Raw genomic sequence first — 25,337 nt, forward strand, 5'->3', positions numbered from 1 at the left:
AATAGAGCTGAAATGAATTTATCCTCACTTTCAAGAAGAAATAGGTGCTGGTGCTTTCCTTTTTCTATGATCTCATTATGATCAAGCTACGCAGCTGAAATGATACAGTGAAACTGTGGGGAGGAGAAATAAATGGGGAGTCGAACAATAAAATTAACTTCTTCCTTTATAGGATTATTTCAGCTGAAGTGCTACGATGTAAATACACGATAAAGAATACCTTTTTACTGGGTATATTTAAGAAAATAGAAACAAAACAAAACAAAACAAACAAACAAATCTCTAAAGCAAAAGGCTTGTTTTGAGCCTGAAAACACACATCCGCACAAAACATTGGTCCTGTGAAAAGGCTGGGAGGCAAACCTGAGAAAAGTCACTTATTGAAGGTAAGCTGAGCCCTCAAATAGGCCCATGCTTTAATTTCTACTTTTAGTCTTTAAGTGAGAGGGGTTTATGGCATGGAGAACATCTGAGCAGGTTGAGGGCCTCTGCCCCAGAGCCAGAGCAGCTCCTCAGGTAGGGAGCAAGGGACACAGGCACTGCAACGGGTGAAAAACTGGAGACAAGGGCCAAGGGACACAGTCTGTGAGCACAACACCCAGCAGAGAGCAGATCTACACTTTCAAAGCACAAAACCAGTCTGAATACAGGAAGGGGACATATGACACACTTCATTTCTCATTTTCCTGCCCTAGAAAGGAGAGTGACTAACGTTGCTGAACAGACTTGTTTTCTTTTAGCAATATTCATCTTCAGGAAGTGAAACTGGACCATGTATGTGGACACACTGCTTCCGTACCTACCCTGAAATACTTGGAGCAAACAAGGTGTAAGCTTGCATTTATTAACAATTCCAACAGTTGTCACGGGAAGCTCACGTATTTTTCTGTATCTGTCCCAGTGATATTACATGATTTGTGTACACCTTGAAGGGAAGTTCTTTTCTTTCATAGAGACACATGTGGCTGCATCTATAACAGACCAGTGTATGATGACAAAATTTGCAGAGAATAAATTCTGGGAGGCCACTATTAGAGCACAGTAAAGAGAATATTTTTCAAAACTACATGAGGAGCAGGCTTTCTGCTTTTAGAAATACTTTGTCAAGATTTGCTTTTTCCTCCAAGAAAAAAAAAAAAAAGTAAACTAGGGGAAGAAAAAAGTGGAGCTATTCTCAAAAACTTTCCCTAAATAAACTGCGCTATAAAAGAAGCCCTGATGATCTCGCAGAGATTGAAATAATCCCTTTTTGAGCTAAAACTACCCATAGCAATGAAACTGAAAATACTCTAAAAGAGGGCTGGAGACTGTCTTGTAATTAACATTAAACAGATAACATATTTACGAGGAAGTCAAAATATTTTGGAAGCCGATAATCCTGTAAGCCTTAACGTGGTATAAAAACAACAAATAAATGCAAAGTGTTACTGTTACACATGCCTGCCTGATCAATGGTTTTCACATATTGATCTATAAATGGAGTTGACAGTCTGTGTTGGCTGCACATTTTCCAAGCAGCTCTATTTTTGTACAAAACCAATACGGGCAATTACCTTTGTTTGAGATGCCAAGTCTTATCAATTCAATGTGATTTAGTGTCATTTTAATTAAATATCAGGATCTACTTCAGGACAATCTATACAAACAAAGCCTCAAACTTGACTATAAGCTTGATTTGAAGTAAACATGTACAAGCCCTGCAATTTCAAAATATGGCTCAAAAACTCTGCTAAACAGAAGGTTTATATTTTTAGCAAATTTATTTCTGTCTTTTTGGCTAGCCATAACTTTGGCAAGTGTTCTATAATCACAGGAGTAAGAAACAAAAGAAGATTGCTTCCCATTTCTCTGATAAAGTATTAAGGAGATAAATAAACCTACCAGTTTGTTTAACCTAATCAGAGAAAGCTCTAATACATTAACATTTTAGAATGTCTAAATAGGTTCTAATTCTTAATATAGACACCAATAAAAAATACATTTCATTGTTTGGAGTAGCGCTGAATGAAGCAAAATGCACTTCCCTGGGGTTTAAGAGATGAAAATAGCAAATATTCATTTACATTGCTAGTTCAGATGCTACCATTAAGCACAGAAAGAGCTCTCACTTGCTAGTCTGTGTCCAGCTTCATGATTTGTGCTCTTTAGACTCTGCATTAATATCAATTTCAACCTTTGCACAAAGGCATTTCCATTGAAACAAATGACACAAACCCCCAATAATCTCTTGCGTGTTTAGTTCCTGCCTCCCACATTTGCATCTGCACCATTACAAAAATGCACATGGCCCTACTGATGTATGATGCACATCCTTCCCTGTCACACCACAGAAAATAATCTGTTCACCTTCAAAAGTATTGCCCCAGGTGTGTTTAGAAGCACCACAGCACATGCTCCAGAACACAGCAAATCCCTCAGAGAAAATTAAGCGTTTTTCTCCTCCATAAATCACCACTCATCTCCCTACCTTTGTGCCTGGTTGAAGCCCTTTATTGTCCAGAGTGGGCATTTCCTCCTTCCCAAAAAAGTTTTAGAAATCTGTATTTCTACTGATTGTTCAAAACGTGCCAAAGGCCGATTGCCTCAATCCTCTGAAGTCTGTAGGTTTTGCATGAGTTGAGTAAAAAGGATTTGACCCATTTATTAATAGAACAGAGTATATGTCACACACCAAACATGGAGAGCAAAAGGGTACTATGGAATCCTTTATTCAGCTGCTGCTAGTTTTTCAAGAGAAAAATCTCTCCAATTAGAAGACAAAAATACTCAGTCAATGTAAAATAGAAAATAAACGTAATCAATGGATGCCTCATGGATTATATCTATCATCTAAACAGAGGCAGACTGTGAAAACAGAAAATTTCCAAGTAGGAAGACAAGGATAAATCCTTTTTCTCTCCAAGCACAAAATAATTAGCTTTGATTAATATTCTGGTAATATGTGTCTTTTTAGCAGGGGTCTGTGCGCCTTTAAATGCAAAAGTGAAGACTGTAGAAAAGTGCAGTGGGAAGAATGTCTTGATTTTTGAAACAACTTTATTAAATTTATATATATTATACACATATATGTGTGTATCAGCTGGACCCTTCCTTTTCAGGACACTTGGAAGGATAGAAGAATATTCTCCTGCATCACTTTCCCCCAAATCCTTCTCGAGTCACATGCCCAGATATGTCAGCACACGGCTGATACACACAATTGGCATTTCAATGTTCCTTTAGCTCATTGCATTTAAAGCCCACAGTTGAAAGCATTTGGATCCTTAGGAATTCTGCTTTTACTTTGGGCGTTAGCAAACAACTTTAAGAGGCTTATTTAAGTAAATACACCCAAACACTTTCAGCCTGTCAATATCTAGTCAGAAAATTCTGCATGGCAAAAAGAGATGAAAAGAATTGAAACAGAAAGGAAATTAGGAGCATGGCAAGCTTTCAATCTATTATGTCGGAGCCAAGTTTGCTTGGTAAAATGACATATACTCGGTAAAATTCCGCTTTTATGTAATTAGCTACTAAACAAATGCAACACAAAGCAACTTTTCAGCTCCCAGCCAACGAACATATATTGCACCTGGTGTGGTTGTTGGAATGCAGCAGTGTCTATTTATGTCTAATTTAACTTTTTAGGGCCCTTGCTCTGTAACAGTCCAGCATACTATCCCCCAAACTAAAGTTATGTAACAAGGTAATATCAACAATGAGAAACTGCATGATAAAATCCTGCCCAAAAGTGAAAAATGCTAATTTTGTCTCATTTAGCAGCTGGATACAGAAATGCTCATTAGTTTTAAGAGGGTTAATCCTTTTAACTTTTGCATATTGATATGCCAATTATGCCTAATTGTACAAGAGGCATCAGTCAAGGTAATAGTGCATAAACACATGAAAGTTATTAAGTACATCCCAACATGTAATAAAGTAGGTGTTAATTGGTAGCTGAGTTCTGCAGGCTATTGAGGTGGATAATTCATTGAGAGATGGATCACTTGTAATTTCTCTACATAATTCCTTTTGCAGTCTCATGCTGTGATGTTTTCATGCTTGTCAAAAACAACTGCAGCCTAGTGCCTTTTGTTAAACACAGCCAATAAAATGTTAGGCACCATTAAATATACTTAACTTTTAAACTTTTTCAAAGGTACAGTTCTTCCTGGTATTACATTACAGAATTCCCAGTAAATTATTGTAAACAGCGTTCCAAGCTTTTGGTGGAGGAACACTGCAAGTCAGATAAAAGGGGGAAACATATGCAGTGTGTCTGAGGCAAAGAATATAATTTAAATAAATGGTAAATGAGTATCTTATCAGCTGCTGAGATCTAAACAGATTTTTCACTCTAGAAATATAAGGTGAAATGAGTTAAGTTACACCAGAGAAATTAATCTCTAGAATAACATATTTCTAAATAAGTCTAAATTTTGAGGTTTAATTTTGAGTAAAAAAAGGAAAGGGAATACTGGAGGTCTTGTGGCTTTCCTCCATTTAATAACTTTGTCAAAAAGCTGAATATTTCATAGGAATCCATTACATCAACAGCAAAAAAAAAATGATGTTTGGCATGGTTGTGAGAAGTGGCTGAGATCTGGGACTCTGTCCCCAGCTAACAGAGTCTTCTCCCTCATTTGCATTCTCTGAGAACAAAATGGATCTGGAGTCCAAAAAGTGGCTAACATTGCATAAATAATTTTGTAACATCGTATGGCCTCAGCTGCAAGTTGCCACCATTATGGAAGAAAATTAACCAGGGGAGACTCATACCAATCAGTTTGTTTAGCAGCTCACAAGGAGTACAGGGGCAGGGATGCAACTGGCAGCAGAGTTCATCACTAACTATTTAATTAAAAAAAAAAAAATGCTAATGGATAAAAAAATTACTCAACTCCTTTGACTCTGTTAACTATTGAAATAATAGCATAAGCTCAGTGTCTGATTTTTGTACCATTTGTTCAGTCTTACAGCAAGACATTTTTGTTACAACGTCGTTCTTTATTTGCAGAGTTTGAAATTTCCATTTGTTTTCTTCTGTCTGCTTTCGAAGTTTGCCTGTTGAGAGACTGTGACGTGTATCTGAAACTGGAAGTGCTGTTGTCTGCTTACTTAAGCCTTACTTAAGTGCCGTTACAACTGGGAGTTGAAATGCTGAGTAGAAGTTATGATCACGGCCACCGAAGCCAAATTCTGTATTTCGTGAAGGAAAATTGCTATTCCAATGCCTAGAGATACTCCTAAAAAATGAATTAGTGACTTTAAATCCCTCCTTTCAAACGATGATAATGGAAACAGTGTCTTAACATGTGTAAAATATTTCCGTAGGTTTAAAATAATTGGAAGACTCAGAAAATATTAGGAGTGTTTTACTTACGGGCTCGGCGACTTTCACATTCTCAGAGAGAATCATAGATTTGCTTTGGCTCAGCCTGTCGTGGTGACTGTTGGAATTTTTGATCCTCATTTGAACAGCCCCCATGCTATGGTGGGAAGGATTAGGCTTTTCAGAGGCTGTATCAGAAGTTGAAGACCTTTCCATGGTTGCTGGATTGACCTGAAGAATGCAAAATAAGAGCATTAATCTAAGGACTCCTCATACAAAAACGTATCAATGCCATATCTGTGTCACTGCAGTCAGGAGAAGAAGCTGAGTGATCTTGCTGGCAAGATCTTGATCATCTTTGAACACCAAGATAACTATCAGCTCTGTCAGCCTGTAGTTTTATTATTGCCTTTATCACTCTCCCATCCAAACTGCCTTGGAAGAGTTAGTTTATGTAAAAGATTATCCTTATCTCAAAAGCCATTCTCCTCCATGGTGTAATCTCCCTGCAAGCCTCTGCCACATCCAGCTGGCAGCCGCTCCACTTTGTCTTTGGCCCTGCTCACAGGACACATTTTAAATCTTGCAAAGGGAAAGGACACGCTGTGAAGCCAATTAACATATCTTACCTCCACAGTCCCACACTAGCAAGCTACAAGTGCATCTCAGGGCCACGCTGCAACCCTGCTCTAGTGTCCTAGAGCCAAACCTGGAGCTGATAAAATAGCCCGTCATTTTCACAGTTCTACTAGCAGCACAAATGAGATTTTTTGTTTCTCTGTCCATTTTTAAAATCTGAAATTGAGAAATGGCTGAGCTCTCAAACCCTTGGATGGAGGGTGGACCTATAGTGACCACAGTGCTGCTGTTCAACCTCCTGATTTGGTGCTAGAACAACTCAACTCCCTTCTAGCTATTTGAAGCCCCAAAACTTTTTTTTTTTTTTTTTTTTTTTTTTTTTTTTTTTTTGTGGTCAAAAGTTGCTTTATATTTCCTGTAGAACTGTAGAAAACATTGAGAGAGTGATGTACAACACTTGCTCTGTTTTCCTCCCCCCTTGCTCACCCTCGTACTACTGCATGTAGCTCGTGGGTGCAGCAATCTACTGAGAGTCACAAGAAAACTGGCTCTTTATATTGCTGTGTAACCACGTGAGAAAATGTGTAAGGAAGAGATACTACACAAGCTGAAATAGCTGGTTTCCCAACTATGGAGCCAGGGAAATGGAAATCCATTTAAGTGAAGTTATACTATAAAAGGTTGAAAAATCAGCGTTTTCCAAATGGGTTGGAGAGCATGGCTGTTTCTAGCAACATCCCCACAACTTCTGAAGGCTCTGAAAGATTAAATTCCTTGATTCCAAGAAAGCCCATTGCTATGAAGGCATCAGAGCAGAGAACACATGGTCCTTGTGTGAAGGTGGGAGAGGGAGATGGGGAGCTGTGCTGCACATCTCTGTGCAGGACCACAGCCTGTGCAGCTGGGAGGACACAGCTCCTACACCTTCAGCCCCTCTTGGCACTGATAAAACCATTCCTGACAGGAAATTGCCCTAAATTGTAGAGGATAACAACAGGTCATGCAGCCAGAATGGCTGAGGGTGGGAGAGACCTTGGTAACTCATCTGGTCCAACCTGCTCAGGCACGAGCACCTAGAAGTGTTCGCCTCAGACCATGACCAGAAAGCTTTTCCTAGAATCACAGGCTATTTTGGGGATTAAGGGACCTTAAAGATCACATATTTCCAACCACCCTGGCACAGGCTGGGACCTTCAGGGGAATTTAGACCCATCCATGACAGCACTCTCAAAAAGAGAAAGGAGTAAGTGCTTCAACATTAGCCCTTTGCTCACTCAACGTGATGTGCCATGTTAGGAACACTGAATTTAATCATACCAACAAGAAAGCTTGTGCCCATTGGCTGTTTCCTGCATTGACTCCGTTACTCAAGGATCCCCACAGAAGCTGAACCTCAGGTTACAGAAATTAGATTAAAGCGGTTTTGTGTTACTTAGGAGCATGCTTGCCTATGACTGACACAGAGCTGGTGTGCTGTACTTGAGAAAACTCCTTCCACGGATCCCTGGTGGGCAGCACTGTGTGTTCTCCCTCCTCAAGACACTTCTCACCACCCTTCAGAGCAGTCAGCACCCAAATCCATGTCACAGGGACACTTTGTCATTTTGGCAGTAAGGACTGCAGCAGCTCCAAGCAGGAATTTTTTTTTTTTTTTTCTTCCTCCTAAACTTGGAGAGTCAAATCATTTTGTATTTCATGTTGGTATCAAATCAAAATTACTTCTCAACAGATTTTCAGTAGGCTCCAGGCTGGAGAGCAGATCAGACTTGAGAGACGAGAGCAACACTGGCTCTGTCACGGATCCAATGTTTGGCTGGAGCACATCGCTCAGATTTTCTTCTGAAATCTCCCACCTATAAAACTCTGACATATCCCTTCTAGGGAGCATTATGAGTTTTAATTAGGTAGTCTCTCTCTGGTGTTGTCGGTACATGACGTGACATTAAAAAGTTTAATAGTGTGACAAAGTCATGCCCTGGATCACAAGTAGGAACACAGTCAGTAAATGACAAGGCTGCAAAGACTTCTGAAACTTTTGATTCCAATCTCATTGAACCTTGGTTAATTTTCCTGGAAATTTGAACTAATTTGCATACATCAGAATATCACAAGGAGGTTTTCCAAGACGCTAAAATTACAAGAGCTACTATAAAAGCAAACAACAACAAAACCCCAAAATGGAACATTTCCACCATCAGATTTGTCTTAGTGTAAAACACAGTGAGAATCCTGCAGAATATGGAGGATGTCTGGCATAATCTGGAAGAAAGGCACAAAAGCTGTGCCCTTAGGGTTTTCAGGTAGGAATCCCTCGCTGTCCAAGCTCCGCTCAGGCTCCTGACAGCGTTACCAGCCCTGCATGCCGGTAGATGGCACCCTGAATATGAGCTCCACAAATGCAACAGCACGACATTTGCATTTGCAGGGAGGATTTGGTAATCCTCGCACTCTGCCCTGCCTCTATTGTTTGTTTGTTTGCTCGTTTTTGTCCTAACTATTTTTTTTTTTTTTTTTTTTTTGAGGAACAGAGGGGAGGACCATAAGGAAACAGATAAAATACCACCAGAAAACATAAAAAGGATCCTATCTTCTGCATTTATGGGTTGGCGCTTCCAAATTGTTAATAGAAGCATCAGGGCCAAGTTTGGGCAGGTTTTGCAGGGGAATTTGCTTCGCTTCCTTTGGAAGGCAGAGTTGCCAAGCCCCGTGCAACTGCTTGTGTGGCACTCCATGTCCATTATATAATTAGCTAATTTGCCTTTTGGCAAACAGCATCTGGATATAAATTTTAGGTTTGAAACCTCCTATGGTTGATTTGCTAGAGAAGGGCATTAAACCAAGACAGAATTTCTCCTCCTCTCCACCCTGTTGTTTAGAGTGTTCCTGAAATAAAGGGGCAGGACCACTTTGAGACATTAACCTAAAAGAAGAGAAACAAGGGAACACACTCAAAATTCCTCTTGGAAATTTCTGCTTTGGGGCACTGTGGAACTGGAGGGGAAGTTTGGAAAAGGGTGAGGAATGGCCAGGAGCCAGAAAAATCCTTGACGTGAGGATGGATGGATGAGGAAGGAAAACTGATTCATAGAGTGGGGAGAAGAGGTTACAATAGATATGAGGAAGGAGGAGTTTAATTTCTGGAGAGTGAGTGAGTCACTTATGGGGCAAGAAATACCACTGAGCTGAAGGAACAAAATCACTTTTTTGGCTGTGGCAGCAAAACCAATCCAGTCCTACACAACCAGTCACTTCCAGAGATACTTCAGGAGTTCAATAACCTTATTTAAAGGAAAAAGTAGTTCATCCTTTAGTAAAATTTGCAGCCTCAGTGGGTCAACTCTTGCAGTGACTTTTCCCACAAATGGGTCCATGTGTTTGGAAAGCTCCAGGAGGATGTGAGTCTGCTTCAGCAAGTAGCGTAGCAACTTTGTGCTGAAGCAGAATGAGATAAACCAGAGCTCAGACACCAACTACAGGAGAGAGCTGGCTAATAAATTTTCAAGTGACATTTGACGGTTCCTAAAGAGCCTAAACCCCCAATTTCTAAATGCACAGCTGACTTTCAAACACATGGTGTGGAAATTATGAGTGTTGTGGAAGTGAAAAACAGGAAGGTTATTGAGGATAAAAATCCATAGACACAGCAAAGCCATCTCACTTCTGAGAATCCAGCCCCAGTTTTGGGAATTGCACAGCAAATGGTGAAGATCAGGTCTCCTCCTTCCCCACAAAGTCTTGGGAATTACCAAAACTATTCATCAGAAGATTTTCTGCAATGCTTCATTTAAAAATGGAGCTTTCACAGGATCATGATATTTGATAATAGTGAAAATATGTCAATTATTTTTGTTTGATGGGGAAAATTTTTTTTTGTCTCTTTGAAAAGAGAAAGAAGATGACAAAGGAAACAAAGGAGCAAACCCTTCTGTTGCTATTTAGAGTTTCTATCAAAAAAGCAAAAATAAACTTTTTTTTGCTTGTTTTTGAAAAATGAAGATAGAGTGAATTGTTCTTATTCCTACCGTTCTGACACCTTTCGTAGCTGAACTACGATTTCTGTCTCAGAGTGACAGTCAGTAAGTATTGCCCTCCTACAGCACGTCCTAGAATCAGTTTCATATTGCATTTATCAGCATTTTAATCCATTTTACACTTGCTGCTTTGTCCAAAAGGTGACCCTATAATGGTAGGACTGATTGGTATTAGCCAAGAACTTTATTTCCTGAGGTTTGGTGCAGTACTGGCAAAGTCAGTACATAGATTTTTTACAAAGCAGAGAATTAATTCTTCAAGAAACAAGAAGAGAGCAGTATTTCGAAATTTTGGCTTCAGCTAGGTCTACATTTCCCACAGCTACCTACAGTAGAAGACAGAATGCAAATGATAATTCATCAGCATCTTGCACCAGAGAAGCTGTGGCTGCTCCTGGATCCCTGGAAGAGTCCAAGGCCAGGTTGGACAGGGCTTGGAGCAACCTGGGACCGTGGAATATGTCCCTGTCCATGGCAGGGGGTTTGAACAAGATGAGCTTTAAATTCCTTTCCAACACACATCGTTCTAGGTTTCTATGATAAAACATTTGTGACATGTACTTTTCTCCAAAAAAAAGAGAAAAAAAAAAGCCTAATTAATATAGCTTCTCAAATTTGTTATTCAGGATTATGACTTTAAAATAATATTTTTTCAGTATTTCTAAATAAATTTTTAATTTCTCCCACATTTTCTCCTTGTGACTCTCACCACTATCAAGTCAGAAGCATAATGAACATGAAAGTTCTCGACACAGCAGAGTGCAAACTCTGCAAAATTGAAGTGCATCTTGTTGCGCTGACTAATTTAAGTATTTTGCTCAAGAGCACACAAGTACTTGAAGAGCATCCACGAAACCCAATACAACAATATCATAGAAGGATAAAAATCAGCACTAGGTTCACCATCACACCAGACTTTAAGCCTGTAAAACCATAAAAATAGAAGCGGAAGTTTCAGTGAACAACTGAAAAAAACCCCCAAGAGAATGCCAGACATGTGGTGAGTTGGAGCGCTCCTGCAAAGGAGAACGTGTCACTGTGCCTGTGAAAGTGTTTATCACCAAAATCAACACACCTATGCAAATATTGCTGCTCTTAGGTTTTGCCCTTGGCCTGTGCCACACTGATATCTCTGCCGAGGCACAGCTCGGCTTAAACACACACAGTGATGGAAAATAAAAGTGCACAAAGGAAAAAACTTAAAATAAAATAAATTAAAAAAAAAAACTTGCATGTAAAGAGAGAGGATAACCAATAAATTTCTCTATCTGCACTTTGCTGTGTCTGTTTTATTTCAACCATCCCCACCGCGCTGCTCTCAGAGCTGAAACATCCCACCCCTGTGCCCAGGGCAGGGACACAAACACGCTGAGGGATACAGCGTCCTGGGCTGGTGCCCAGGAGTGTCCTGAAACCAGTTTATCTGAGCACTGGAAAACAGAGAAATCCATTGGACTGAAAATACAAAACAGACATAAACTTCCTAAGCCTTTTCATTTGCAAGAATATGTATCAGGTACTTAGGAAGCAGGATTAATTTCTGCCATCATTCCTACCTTTAATCAAAGCAGGAGGTGAGGAATGACACAACCTCACCACTGCCTGTTTCCTTAACCCTCTTAGGTCTGTTTATATCAAATAGACAATAAACCAGAATTTAACACTGGGTTCAGCCTGCTGTAAGATGTTAAATGTCCTAAACTTGACAGCTCAGTTTCCCTCATCAGCCAAAACTGCCGTCTCATCTCTAAGTTGATGCACCCTAAGCCCTACAAAAAACCCTGTTAATCAGCATTAATTATCACACCCTCTTTTAATTTTTTAACCTGTTGCAGCCGTGTTAAACTTCTGGTGGTGTGTCAGAACAGACAACTCACAGACCAAGGATCACGCAGATCCTCGAACAGCTGGCTTTGTTACTACTCTTTTCTAGTCCAGCACTTGTGGACTTTCTGCAAATAAAAGCAGAAATGGCCCACTCCAATTTATATGAACAGTTACCCATCTCTCTGCTGCGGTCAAAGAGAAGAACAAATAATCTTTTATGCTTTGTTTGCAGCCATATCTCACTGTCCAGAATTTCTCTGTTACCCTGTGTGGCATACAGCTCCCCGAACCATTATTCACAATTTTTTATGCTCTGAGGTATATCATTCAGTCTCTATGAAGGATGCACCTAAAGGCAAATTTCTCAGCACAGCTTGAACAAAATCATAGAATCAGAGAATAATTGAGCTTGGAAAATACCTCTAACATCATCCATTGACAGGTCCATCACTAAACCATGTCCCTAAGCACAACATCTACATGATTTTGAACACTTCTGTGTGTCAGGGACTGTGATTCCACCACTTTTCTATGCAGCCTGTTCCAATGCTTGATCACCCTTTCAGTGAAGGAGTTTTCCCTAAAATCCAATATAAACCTCCCCTGACACAACTTGAAGCCATTTCCTCTTGTCCTATCACTTAGCAGACTTTCCAGGTAGTAACTCAATACAAGAGTAAAGCATTGAACAAGTGTTTAGGCTGAAAATCTTGTTATGGGTGAGATTTTAACCTGATCCTTGATATGATGATAATTTCAGCCTCTTTGATTTACTGTCTTATAGTAAGAGAGGGCTATGCTTTACAACACCACTTGGTCAGCAACTACGTAATTCTCACAACAGAAATCTCGTGTACCAACCTAATACCCGGTAGGAATAAAATGTGTTTTCATGTAACATCATTTCTTTCTGGCTTGTGCAACACAGAAAAGCTGGTTCCAGGCAGGCCTTAAAGGCCTGATTCTGATTCTGAGTTCCCAGAGAACCAACTGAGGCTGATGGAATTACAGCTGAGCAGTACCAACGTTGAGGAGGAGAGACAAAGCACTCATTGCACTATGGAGCCAGCCAAGGAAATGCACTTTGTAAGAAGAGGGAAAGGCACAAACCTGCCCCTTGTTCAAAAGCAATGATTTTGTTTAATTTTGGGTCTAAGAACTTTTTTTTTTTTGAGTCAGTTTCTAAGAATTAAAGCATTGGAGTGCGGTATTTCATTTCTCAATCCTGAGGGTTTTACACACGTATTAAGGATGTGTCATTCTCTACTTACAGCAGGTCACAGACCCACCTGAGTACAGTCTGCACCCCACAACACCTTACAGACTGGTACAGTTGGTGCTTCAGTGATTTCCTGTCCATTTACACAGGGCTAAAACTTATTGATATGAAGATTGACTGCAGCTTTTTTCTGTATTTTCAACAAGTTATAGCAGACTACAAAATAAATTTAAAAAAAAAGATAAAATAACAAAATGCTTATATAAATACTACTTTCTAGCAAGTGGCAGCAAAATATCTTATCCAAATGTATTCAATGTAAGTATTATTAATCTTTGCAAATTTTTCCTTGATCTGTCTCCAGGACTGGATGAAGAAAAACATGAAAGGAAAAAAATTATGTGCCTCTTCTGGACTGGCAATGGTTATCAGTGAGGATTTAAAAGGGCCTTAAAGTTCTCCTTTGTGTTATTCTGGAATTTCATAGAGGATGACAACCCCAGAGTCTGCTCCCTTCTGTACATAGATAAACTCTTGAAAAGAGCAGTACAGATGACAAAGGAAAACAGTGAAAATCTGCTTGGTCTCTATAGGACAGAGACCTGCTCCCTCTGGATTTGCTTTCCTATCTGGTTGGAAATGTTCAGAGAATTAGAAAGAGAGGAGAATGGGAGAGTTACTATTCCAAAGTTTTATGGATACAGTGCCAAACTCTTCACATCCATGTTTTATGACTCCAGATCCAACAGCTCTAATCCTGTAATGCTCCATGACCTGCTATCTGCAGATCTTCCCTTGCACAAACAAAACCTGCTTGGAAATGCCACTGGGATATTACTGAAAACAACAAACCCACATATAACAGGGTAAAAGACTTCACATGGTCATGCCTCCTCTTGCATCACTTAGTTCCCTAATTATGTATCATGGGAAGGTCTCAAAGAAGGTAGCAGTTGTTCCAATAGCTCTTCTGTCCCAATATATCATATGGGATAGCATAATGGAGTCTATTTTCACCATTCCTATGTCAATTCAATATCTCAGCTCCCAGTGGAACTGGAAGCTAAAAGTATCCTGTATCCTTTGTGTACAGTTTGGCCTGCATATGTTCTGGGAACAGTTGTCCATAGTAGAAATTCAGTTGAATATGTAAAAGAACATGCCTGGGGGAAAAAAAAAATGAAAAAAAAAGAAGCTACTTCTAGGTCTTCTTGCTGGCAGCACCTTTCATTTCTTTCTGGATTGCTTTCTGATCCACAACACCTGCCTCTATTTTCTATGCTGTGTAAGCCAGACTACAATCCTTCTGATGGGGAATATTGGTTATACAGGCACAGCATTAAGAACCATTGTGAGTATCATCCTAGACACAGCACTTGCAGTGTCCCCTATGGCCCTGAACAGCAAGACTAGAACCGTTTGGACATTAGACCAATGGCACTGAGTAATTTACAGCAGCGTAAAATTTAGAAACTGTTTATGATTCATGCATTTAATTGGTTTAACACTAGATAAGACTTAGTAAGTGCTAGAGGAGAATGCTTGGGTATTCCTGACCTGTCCTACTCGTAAGGAGAAGAAAGTTTCCTTCTACCTCCTTCTTTTTTTCTAAAGGTTTATTTACTGCAGGTTAAGTACAGAGTAGAGCCATGGCTTTCCCAACACCTCAAGACTGACCAGTCTAAACTCATTTCACACCTGCACCTGATGATTGCTTCATGGTAACTTTTTAGTTTAAACCGGTCTAATTCGGAATTAAAAAAAGAATAAAAAAAAATTCAATGTTTTCTCTAGGAAGATCACATAAGAATCACAAATTTTCCCCGGTGCTTGAAAGAAATCTGTTCCTATAGCCTAAATGTTCAGAAAAGTGTTGTTACTTTTAATGTTGCCAGAGATCTGAAGTGATGAGATACTATGGGAAAGGTTATTCTTGCAGTATTTACAGATACAAGCAGAAGCAGAAGTGACAGAAATTTCAAAGTAAGGCTGCTTGAAATACTTCCAGCTCAATTCTGCAGAACTTCTCCTCGCAGAGATTTGGATACTCATCCAAGCTTTCCATGCTTACCTGAACTAGACATGTGGTGATGGTAATTTTGGAACAGCCCAAACTCTCTGGGGAAGTAGAAGAGTTTGTACCACAAGACAAACTGATGTATTAGAAAAATATTTTTTAAACACCTGAAAGCTTGCTGCAAATAGCCAAAGAAACAAACCTCCTGTAAGTTCTAAATTCCAGAGCTCTGCCACCAGAAATTTTGGGTTTAATTTACCAGGGACAGGACTGTCCCAAGGCTCATTTGGGTAGGGTGTGACGGCCCATTCCTGCCCTCCCCACAGCCCCAGTGGATGATTCATCAGGAGGAAACGTTTCACATTCACACTGAGTAAAACTATACGCGAGTTTTGTCTCACTCCAGCTCTAAATCAGTTGGGCACTGCTGAACACGTGGAGCACTTGTAAGTCATGCCTCACTTTGCCCTCCAGTCCTCAGTTGCTGCAGCAGCACCACCCCTTTCACCAGAAAAAATGCCTTCTTGCTCTCTGCCAGGCCTTTGGTGAAGTGGCACCAGCAGTTTTAACCTCTTAGAGTATCTCAGAGTTCCTCAGCTTCGTAGTGTCAATGCACATTTGCTATGCCTTAGCCCTTTTTGCAGTTCCCTATACCCATCATCCCACGGAGGACATCTGTGAAACTGAGATACTGAGATTGTTGAATACCAAAGGCTTTGAATCTTCTCAGACTTTAAAAATAAATTAAAGACCAAAGTGAATTTGTGATAGTATTATTTCTCTTTTTATTTTAAACTTACAATGAGGCTTTTTTTTTTTTTTTTTTTTTTTTTTTTTTTTTTTCCCTGACCCTGCCTGCCTGAATATTTGTACAGAAAGGAGGCTTGTCCTTTACCAGGACAGAGAGATGCCCTCCCTCCCACTCCCCCGATGATGTTTGACTTCCCATGCTGCGCACACGAAACAGCCCCTCCCACCCTCTCCTCTCCATCTCCCACCATCGATGTCTGCAGCAGTTTTTGTGCTGTGATCCTGCAGCTGTTCCCTCACTTCTTCTCACTGCTCCCACTTCCCAACTGAGGGAGGAAAAAAAATCCTCCAGACACTTTTAATCTGCTCCCACACTCCATCTCCACTTTCCAGCGCAGAACTCCTGGTGCCGCGCTTCCAAGAGACGCTGCTGTGAAATGCAGCAGAGACGGCACCTACAGCTTTAGGAGAAAACTTTGAAGCTGCAGCAGGAACCAGAAGGGGAAATTCTTTGCGGTTTGCTTTGAGCAAGCCCCTCTTCTGCATTTCATGGGGCCTCCAGTTTGCTTTCTCCAGCAGCCACCACAGAGCACAAGGCAGCAGGAGTGACAAAGAGGAGACAAAGGCACTTGTTCCGTGTGATAACATCTGAGATCACATGTGCAGCTGAGATGCCTGCACAGGGGGAATACCGAGGGCACTGTGCTGCCACAAAAGCTAATTTCATAGACTCATATAATGATTTGTGTTGCAAAGGACCTTAGGGATCATCCATTTCCAACTCCCCTGGATGGTGGCTTTGATGGCACAAGTAGTTTGAGCATAGGCTCAGTGAAATTCCTCAGCCAGGGACAAGAAAACTTTGGTTTATCTCACTAAGGTGGTTCAGGGTGATTCCAGGAAACCCTGCACACATTCCCTGCAGGCCAGGAGGCCACAGCCACCTGTGCCCCAGCACAGATGTGTCACACACAGCCGAAGCCAACGCCAACTGGAGCACAGCAGAGCCAGAGCTGCCTGCGAGCACCAACACTCATTGTGAAACTGTCACAGCCATTCATCTGCCCCCAGCACTGTTCAGGGCAAAAATACTTAATGACTGCTACATTTTCCACTGGGTTTATGAGGTATTGTCCTCAAATCCCTTTTATGGATGAAATAGCTGCACGCAGCTCAAATGAACCTCTGCAGTTCTTTGCACCTGAGTTAAAATGTCCTTGGACTGCATCAACATTGTTCCCTCAATACCTGAATCTTGGTGCAGGGTACAGCTCTGATAAGTAATATCTTCACTTAACTTCTTTCATTCTTTTATTCCATATGATTTTGGCTCCACATCTTAAAAGATGCCCTCTTTTCACCTACCCCCACTCTGAGAAAGGTCTTACAAAAGACCCGATCTTCAGAAGAAAATTAAAGCTAGAAAAGAAGTTTTCAAATTTAAACTCTGTGCAGCAATTCTGAATGTCTCAAGTGTCTGTGACTGCATCCTACTCAAGCAGGAGCTAGTGCTGGACTGTCCAAAGGAAATTCAAGGATGGGTTGAAGACATCACTTCCTCTAAGCTTCTGCTATAACTTGGGGCACTCCTTGCCTTTTCCAGGGTTTAGGATTAATGAAGGAGGAGGAAATGGAGTGCTTTCACTTGGGCTGCTTTTGCTTTCTTCGGCACTCCAAGAGCTGATGGATTAATGCTGGATGGATTAATGCTGGATGTGTTAATCCTAAATCTAAAATCATCACAAGGATTTGATTACTCATTACTATACTTTGTTGGGTGGTTGTTTTTCTAATAAATTAACCAAGAATGCAATGTTCTGCTGATAATGTAAATGTTAATCTCTCTGGATCAAACCTCAGCACTGCTCAGCCTGACACGCAAATGGCAGCGTGTGCCAGAGCTCTGAGAGACGGAAAGTCTGATGTGGCACCCTCCCAGGTGAAAAATACCAATTAATTCGTAGCAAAACCATTTGCTAGAAATGCATTTTTGAGAGGGGCCAGGGAGGCTCCTGTTGTCTGCTCTGGGTGTCCATGGTGTGGCCATTGGGCCCTCCTGTGGGGTGTGTGTGGGGTTGGCTCTGAGCCCCAGCTGCAGCAGGGACACCAGAAAGCTGAGAATTCCTGACATCCAGCAGGCTGGGGACAAAGCCTTCAGCCATGGAGGTGACAGAGCTTCCTCAGAGACAGAACTCTGGAGCTTCAACTGTTTTCACAAAATATCTCTGTCATTTCCTTCCTCACCCCGAAGGAAAGAGAATTTGTAACATCCTGAGTAGCAAATAAACAAGCTCAGGTGCCAAGGGCTGTGTCCTGCCCAAGAGCACTTTTGGTAACTGGTATCTGATTCAGCACCAAATACAGCAGTGGTTTTGCTCGGGGTGGGGCAGAAGAAGAAATCCAAAACAAAGAACAAGCACATATTCGACAAACGCCTCTACAGCTCTAAGCCACGTTCACTTCTGTTTTCCCTTCCCCCTTGTCTCCACCTCCCCTCTTATCAGGTTGCAGGTGCACTGGAAACTGATGGATCTTTTGCAGAAGGAATCACAAGTCCCTTTAAGTTCATCTGTTCAAGGACTGTGCCTGCTTAGGGTATCAGGTGCAAGGTTTGGTAAAAATATTCATGAAAGCCACGGTAGAGACCCACAATACCCAGCTTAACTGGAAGTGAATGGTTCAATGTCTGTCAGCGTCAAATGACAGAAAGAGTTATATGGGCCTTAAACAACCTAGCACCAACCATAGCACCACCAAACTCAGTTAATTTATTGAAGAAATGCTTCAGTAAATATCTGAGCACTCCCTAGAGTTAATGCAACTTGAACGTACACACAGTAGCTTAGCAGATAACTTGGAGAATACAAATATCTATTTAAACCTCTGATACCTTTCCTATTTAATTCTCAAAACATTTCTTTCTAATAAGTAAGTTGAGAGGAACATTGACAAATTAAGAGAAAAAAGTCAAAATTTTTAAGAATATATGAACTTTTGTTCCTAGTTTCTGCAAAGAGGATTTATTTTACATGTGCCAGATGTCAACATTTCCTGATTATTTTAATATGAACCAAGAATGCCCTGGAAATCTTCTCCAGCATGGCCTGGCTTCTTCCACCGACAGCTCTTGCATGGGCTGGATTTGCCCCGTTGTCAGTTTGCAACATCTAAACGTTTGTGCCCAGAAATAATTTCCTAACATTCTTAATGAAAATCCAAGTGCTTTCCTTTTGCTCCCGTCTCAGTCAGCCTGGAAGTTTGCAGCCCAGGGAGCTTCGAGTTGTGACAAAGATGATGCAAGACTGTGACAAGAAGTCTCACTCTTTAAGTAAAAAATAGCTCTGCGTTGAGGAAGTCCCAGTGTAAATGAGGAGCTAGCAGTGCTTGTTTTGTAGTGAGTCTCCAAAACAACCTTTTTATAGTATTTCTCAGAGCAGGGAAGACTGACACGGGCATGCTGAGTGCGTGAAGGCACGATCTTAACATCCAGCACAGCAAGGGAGCAACCATCTCTGTCCTTCAGGGGCTGGTAAGAGAGGGAAATTCAGATTCACTGAGACCACTCGTTGAAGCACACCCACCTTAAGAGAAGATTTCAGAGCAGGTAACAACAAAACCTCCTCACGTAGCCCAGGTTCCCAAATTCCCACTGAAAGTAGCAAGGCATTCAGCCCACCCTGACCCTCAGAGGTCACGGCACCAGTTTGATGGTGACAAGAGCTCTTGGGAGCCACCATGGAACGGAAAAGGGACAGCTTTGCGCAGGTTGTGCCACCAGGTGGGGAAATCTGCTGCACTGCTCCGAATGGCACTTGAATTATCGTGGAAAATCTGTGCCAAAATTGTATCCAATCTGCTTTCTTCAAGACTAATACTACCAAAAAATGAAATCAGGAAAAGCATCTGCATTTAACAGTATCTATCAGCATCATTTTCTGCCTTTGTAACACCTAGAAACTGGTTTCTTCCACCCATATGGAATTCTTAGGAGGTAAGTGGAATGTAGAGATTTTGGCTGGAGCTCAACTGATGCTTTATTTTGTTTTTAAAAGAGATCAGCCCAAACAGCACCAATAGAGGATTAAGACATGTTCTGTACCATTACCCTGTTTCAGGTTAAAAGTTAGGAACACGCTTAAGTGCTGACAGAGCTCTTCAACAACAAGAGATGGATTTTAACCACGTGCAGGCTTCAACAGCTCATGGTTAACAACTCACACTGATCTGACACAGCACAGAGGTATCTAACAACAAAAATAAAAATCAAGAAAGATCAACAAGTATAGTGAGCATCAAAAAATCCATAAGACTCTGCTTACAACCCACAATCCTGAATGTGAATCAGTAAAACATGTCATAATGCAGCAGTTACCATGGCTCAAAGTCCAGCAGCAAAAACTCGAGCTGAAGCCTTTGGGCAGCACACCAAAAATTGTAGCACCAGAGATCACAAAGGGAAATCCACCCCACTGCATAGGATGCTGCTTTTTAAAACCTGTCCTGAAGCTCATTGCTGCAAAGAAGTAAGAATTTCTGGGACCAGAAACAAACAGAGAAATCCAAACTGGAGCCACGTTGGAGGTTGTGGAGATTTACCACTCAAACACCAGGAGAAAAACTCAGACATGCCTCAGTCACCATTTTAGTTTCTTTCTCCTGTTTCACTCCAGGTAGGGAGGAACATACCCAAGGCCAGGATACAGCCCCCTGGTGACAGGGACCACCACGAGTGTCGAGCACCCAAGCCTGGTTGGAAGAAGATGGAGCATCTCTTCCAAAACAACATACCTTTGTGTCAAAGAAAAAAAAAAAAAATATTCTACAAATGCTGTCAAAAAAAGCAAATTTCTTTTCTGTTTTTTGGGGGTTTTTTTTGGTTGTTGGTTTTTTCGGTGCGTGGGTTTTTTTTTTTTTTTCAATAATATTTTATAGCAGGAGTTTTAAAATACAGAGTGCTTCTGCTGTTCACTCTATTTGGAAAAGAAAATGAACAAATGCACATCACAGATGTAATTGGATGGAGAGGTAAACTGAACAAGACATGCTGCAGTAAAATGAATTTTCTTGGACACAAAGGGGTAAGTTGCAGAGAAAGGGATAAAATAAAGACATAAAACTCTGAGAATGCAAACTACTTCACCAAATCTCACAGCTCTTTGGAAAAAGCATTTTAAATTACTCTTAAGACTCTGCAGCAGAAACATAAAAATCACAACAAACACAGCCCAGGATGAGAACATGTTCTTTTTATACAATTTTCTTGTCTGTGCTGATTTGTGTATGCAGGCAGGACAACTTTTTTTTTTCCCCCTCCAAAAAGTACAGAAAATATGAAATGTGGTCTTACGTTACACTAAAATCTGTCTCCAATTAGTATGCACTAATTCCAAAAAGATATTGTGTGATATCTTTCAACTCTGACCCGTAATTCTGAAAGCAACCCAAGTTGCCTGTGTACGAGAAGGCAACCAGCTACAAACAGGAGCACAAGTCACAAAGTTTGCAGCAAGCTGCACGTTACTGAGATAAAAAAATCTTTGGCATAAAAACAAGCCTTGCTAATTCTGGCTCTCCTTTATGTGGCCCATAATCAAAGTGCTTTATTTTGTTAGCTGAGCGTCATCGTGAAATAATATTTCTTTGAAAAGCTGTGCAGGACAGAAAGTTGTTTGCCCACCAGCAGCAATGCAGAGGTGTCTTTGCTGAGGGAAAACTTTGAGGAGGGGGCTCAGGACATGCAATCCTTTTCTGGCCAGCTCTGAAGCAGAGGGTGAATCAGCCAGGGTTTGAACAGCCCATGCGGGAAACACACAGCCGTGACACCTCCACTGAACAGCTCCACGAGGATCTCCATCCACTGCCCGTAGAGAAACTCAGGATATTTTACGTGGAATGTCCTTTCTGCCCCTTGTTCTATTCCTACCAGTACAACTGACAAATAATAGTGTGGTATCAAACTTCTTGATATCGGGTAGGGCAAGAAATCCCTCTATCAACCTCTTCACACTCTAGAAATACCAAAACAGCTAGACACCTACCCAGAGACTTTTGCAGTATCCATGGCTACTAATCACATCCCTGACGGTCACCAGCACAGGAACCAGTTAATCAAGCAGAGCTAAACTGCACTCAGGAAGGGCAAACACTGGGAAAAGTGATCTAATCTCATTTTCCAGCCAGTGCCACAAAATTTTCTACATTTTTGGGGAGAGCTAGTTAGTTCCGTATGGGATATGAGAAGGGATTAGTGGTTTGGAGTACCAGACCAGGTCAGGTAAAGTTGCTTCTTGCAAAGAACGCAGCAGGTTTGCTAAATTCCTAGCACTTATTTAAAACATCATTTCACATCTGTATCCTTCACACTTTTCTCATTGCTTCCAAATTCACAAAGGCCTACAGAAATAATCATGCGATTAAAGCAACCTGATTTGAATGCTCACAAAATAAAATGCTCGTAGCTATGGTTATTTTACAAATTTTCAGCAATGGGTTTCCCAAACTGCACTGAGGTGGCTCAGAGGCTCCTTACCTGCAGCCTCAGGGACGTTGTCATCTCATCTCAAGCCGCCATCAACAAGCAACTGTTCTAACTATTTCAAAAGAACGGAAAAGATCAAGGTCACATGTCTAGAGACAGCATTTGAGTTAGTGCCACAGCTCGTACAGAGCGAAAAAAAGCAGGGAAAAAAGTAAAATAAACCACTTCCTGCAAGAGCAGAAGTGAACCATCTCACCCGTAAGCGGCTTACATCTAGAGGTTAGAGTAAAATTCTTCTGGATTGGAGAAAAACACAGATTTTAAGGTATGAAAGCAGCTTCTTTGTGAAAATTGCAGCCAACAGGGAAGGTTAGCTTTTGCAGAAGGTAAAGATGAGGTTTAAAAGGAAATGCTGAATGGAATTATGATTCTAAGCCTTTAGACAACTTCCCTTTTCTTACCTTCAATGAAACCCTTTGAGTACTGAAATAAACAGCTTGCAGCAAATCTGCTTTGCTATTTTGAAATATAGCTTTAGTAAGCAGGACACTCGCTGCACTGTTACTTAGATTAATAAAGCAGCAAGTTCTGGACAATCAGAGAGTTTGCTACTAAAAAAATCCACCTGTAGTGACTCGTACTATCATCTGGTAGAGGTCAGACAGGCAAACACTTCTGTTTCTTTGGTTTTCTGCTCTAAGACACCCCCACGAAGCAGCCCTTGGAGAAGCAGGGGCACACACAGCTGCTGCCCTGCGTCACTTCCCGCATCATCCCACACCACAATGGTCCCTCCCAGCCAGGGGGAACCCAGAGAAACACCAGATCTTGGCACAGCTCTGCGCCCTTGGGGCTCTGGAAAAGCCCCTTCCTCGTAAATGCCTTCATCAGCATCTGCCACGTGGCTTTTTTGTTTGTTTCAGCAAGGGACAGCCATATTTTTCTGGTGTTTCTAGGTCGACTTACAAATTGGAGCAGCGGGGATTCCCGTGCAGGGCAGGGCTGTGGTGCTGTGGGAACAACCACTATGCTGGTCAGGCTGAAGAGAGCTCTGGTAATGCTTTGGCATTGTTTTGGGTGTCTCCCACAAAAAAAAACCCAGCAAACACCTGCCATATGACCTGAGAAAACCACGGCCACCCTGATATTTAGGGTTTGGTCCCGACAGTGAGATAAAATGAGCTCTGTTGAGAGGAGGAGCTCCTCGAGAAGCTCTGTCCCATCTGTACAGAGGCCCAACAACAAAATCACTGGGTGCCCTGAAGGAGAACATCCATGGCTGTATTAGAGGAAAATAGAGATAATGGAGAGAGCAAAGCCATCCTAACGGAGACAGGAAATAAGGGGTGGGAGCTGTTCCTGGGCTGGAGCTTGGGAAGACCTACGAAGGGATTGTGATGTGTTTTACAAGGCTGCAAGGAAAAGGCTGATTTGCAGGCAGGTCATTTCCCATTGCAGCAAGAAAAGAAAAGATGCAAGAAAATCCCTGTGGAGAGGAGCTCTAGTCCATCGTGCACTCACTGAAGCAGTGGGGAAGCAAGACCTTCAGGGACTCAAGAAACCCTCCAAGTCCAGCAATAAAACAGGGGGACACAGCCCTGCCGAAGGAATGGCAGAGCTCTTAGGCTACAGAGTGAGCCTTTTATTATTACTATTCATTTCTTAGTAACTCCTACACGAACCATTTCATGGCCAAAGATCCAGTTATCCCAGAGGCCACACAAACCAACTCTCCTTGTTTCCAAATGCCTCCTGTGTGTGCCGAGAGGCAGCACAAGCAACGAGCAGGAGAGGGAGCTGAACAGCACAACAGCTGGTCTTCACTGCTCCAAACTATCATTTCTTTGTAGGCCTTGCATTTCAGGGATGTATTTTAAAGCTAGACTTTTGAAATAAAAAAGGTGAATGACGTCTATGAATTGTGATGAGAGGTTTCTCTCAGGTTTGAGGAGGTGAAGGAGCAATACAGCAATTTTCTGTAAACTAACCATTTCTAGTTCGTCAGAGCCTGCAGAAGCACTAATTAACTAACTCTTTTAAAAGCAGTCTATATGCCAACTAATTTTGTCATATGAAATAATTTTAAATTGAAAAATCTGTTGTAGCTGTGTGGATCTCAAGATATTCCTCAAATAAAATCATTGGAAGCATTTTTACAGCCACAAAATATTTGTGAGCAGTGTGGGCAACAGAACTTAACCTCTAAAATGTGAAAAGCCATCATCAAACTTGTAAAACGCTGCAGCAGACGTTGGCTGTGTCACCTGGTCCAAACCCTAGATGACTGGGGACATGACATTTTTCATGAAAACAACTTTCACTGCACACCTAACATTTCACTCGAGTTGCAGACTGCGTCTGAGCTCCTTCACATCCATTTGACAGTATGTCAGCAGTGACAAAATTCTATAAAAGGATGGCAGCTTTGCATACAGCTCAAACTTATGCAGCACAAGCTTCCTGTGTGATCTCTGAAAGGCTGAAAATACTTCAGATGTGCAAAAAAAAAAAAAAAAAAAAAGCCAGTTTAACAAAATCTAAGGGCTTATTTAATCTAAGTAAAAGTGAGCAGGAAACAGAAGCTGCATAGACATAGACACTACCTGCAGCAGATTGCCAGCACAGGTTGGCCCTTGTGTTTGCTGTGCCAGTTAAAGATGGAGCATCATTTCTGAGGCGCTGATTTCTCGTTTCAGTGGCTGATGGCGTCATTGCCCATGAGATGTGTCACCAAGCTGGTGAACATCCAGATTGCCTCATCTCATACCTCGGAGAATTAAAGCTAAAAAAGCAGTTTTAAAAAAATCACTGTTGACTGGAGGTGCTGAACACGCAGCAAATATCACCAACTCCATTATAATAAATTCGAGAGGTATCATGCCTTTCTTCAGGTGTATAAAGAGCTATTCTGGACCAGCAGTCTCCTGAGGAGGAAAGAAATCTTGACTTTTTTTGTCATTTTTGCCTAATTCAGCCTTCACTCCCAGTTGAGATGACTGGCAGGCAGCCTGGTGTCTGGCTTGTAGAGCAGACACCCAGTAGCAAAACTAATTCAGTGGTTAAATCAAGCCATAACAGACAATGCAAACCTGACAGTGCTCAGGCACAGGCCTGGGAGGACAATT

At 41.4% G+C, this 25,337-nt stretch overlaps 1 protein-coding gene across 1 annotated transcript in view; it reads right to left on the minus strand.

Moving 5' to 3' along the window:
• Positions 1 to 22,303, minus strand: part of ARHGAP15 (Rho GTPase activating protein 15) — a 332,079-nt gene extending 309,776 nt beyond the window's left edge. The window contains exons 1-2 of the mRNA XM_040069035.2: positions 22,264 to 22,303; positions 5,363 to 5,542 (exon numbers count right to left, since the gene is read on the minus strand). Coding sequence (XP_039924969.1) covers positions 5,363 to 5,542; positions 22,264 to 22,287 — 204 coding nt within the window. The 5' untranslated portion in view covers positions 22,288 to 22,303. The remainder of the gene's footprint in view (positions 1 to 5,362; positions 5,543 to 22,263) is intronic.
• Positions 22,304 to 25,337: the final 3,034 nt, after the last annotated feature.

The sequence above is a fragment of the Hirundo rustica genome, chromosome 7, assembly GCF_015227805.2.
Source record: "Hirundo rustica isolate bHirRus1 chromosome 7, bHirRus1.pri.v3, whole genome shotgun sequence".
NCBI classification, from domain to species: domain Eukaryota; kingdom Metazoa; phylum Chordata; class Aves; order Passeriformes; family Hirundinidae; genus Hirundo; species Hirundo rustica.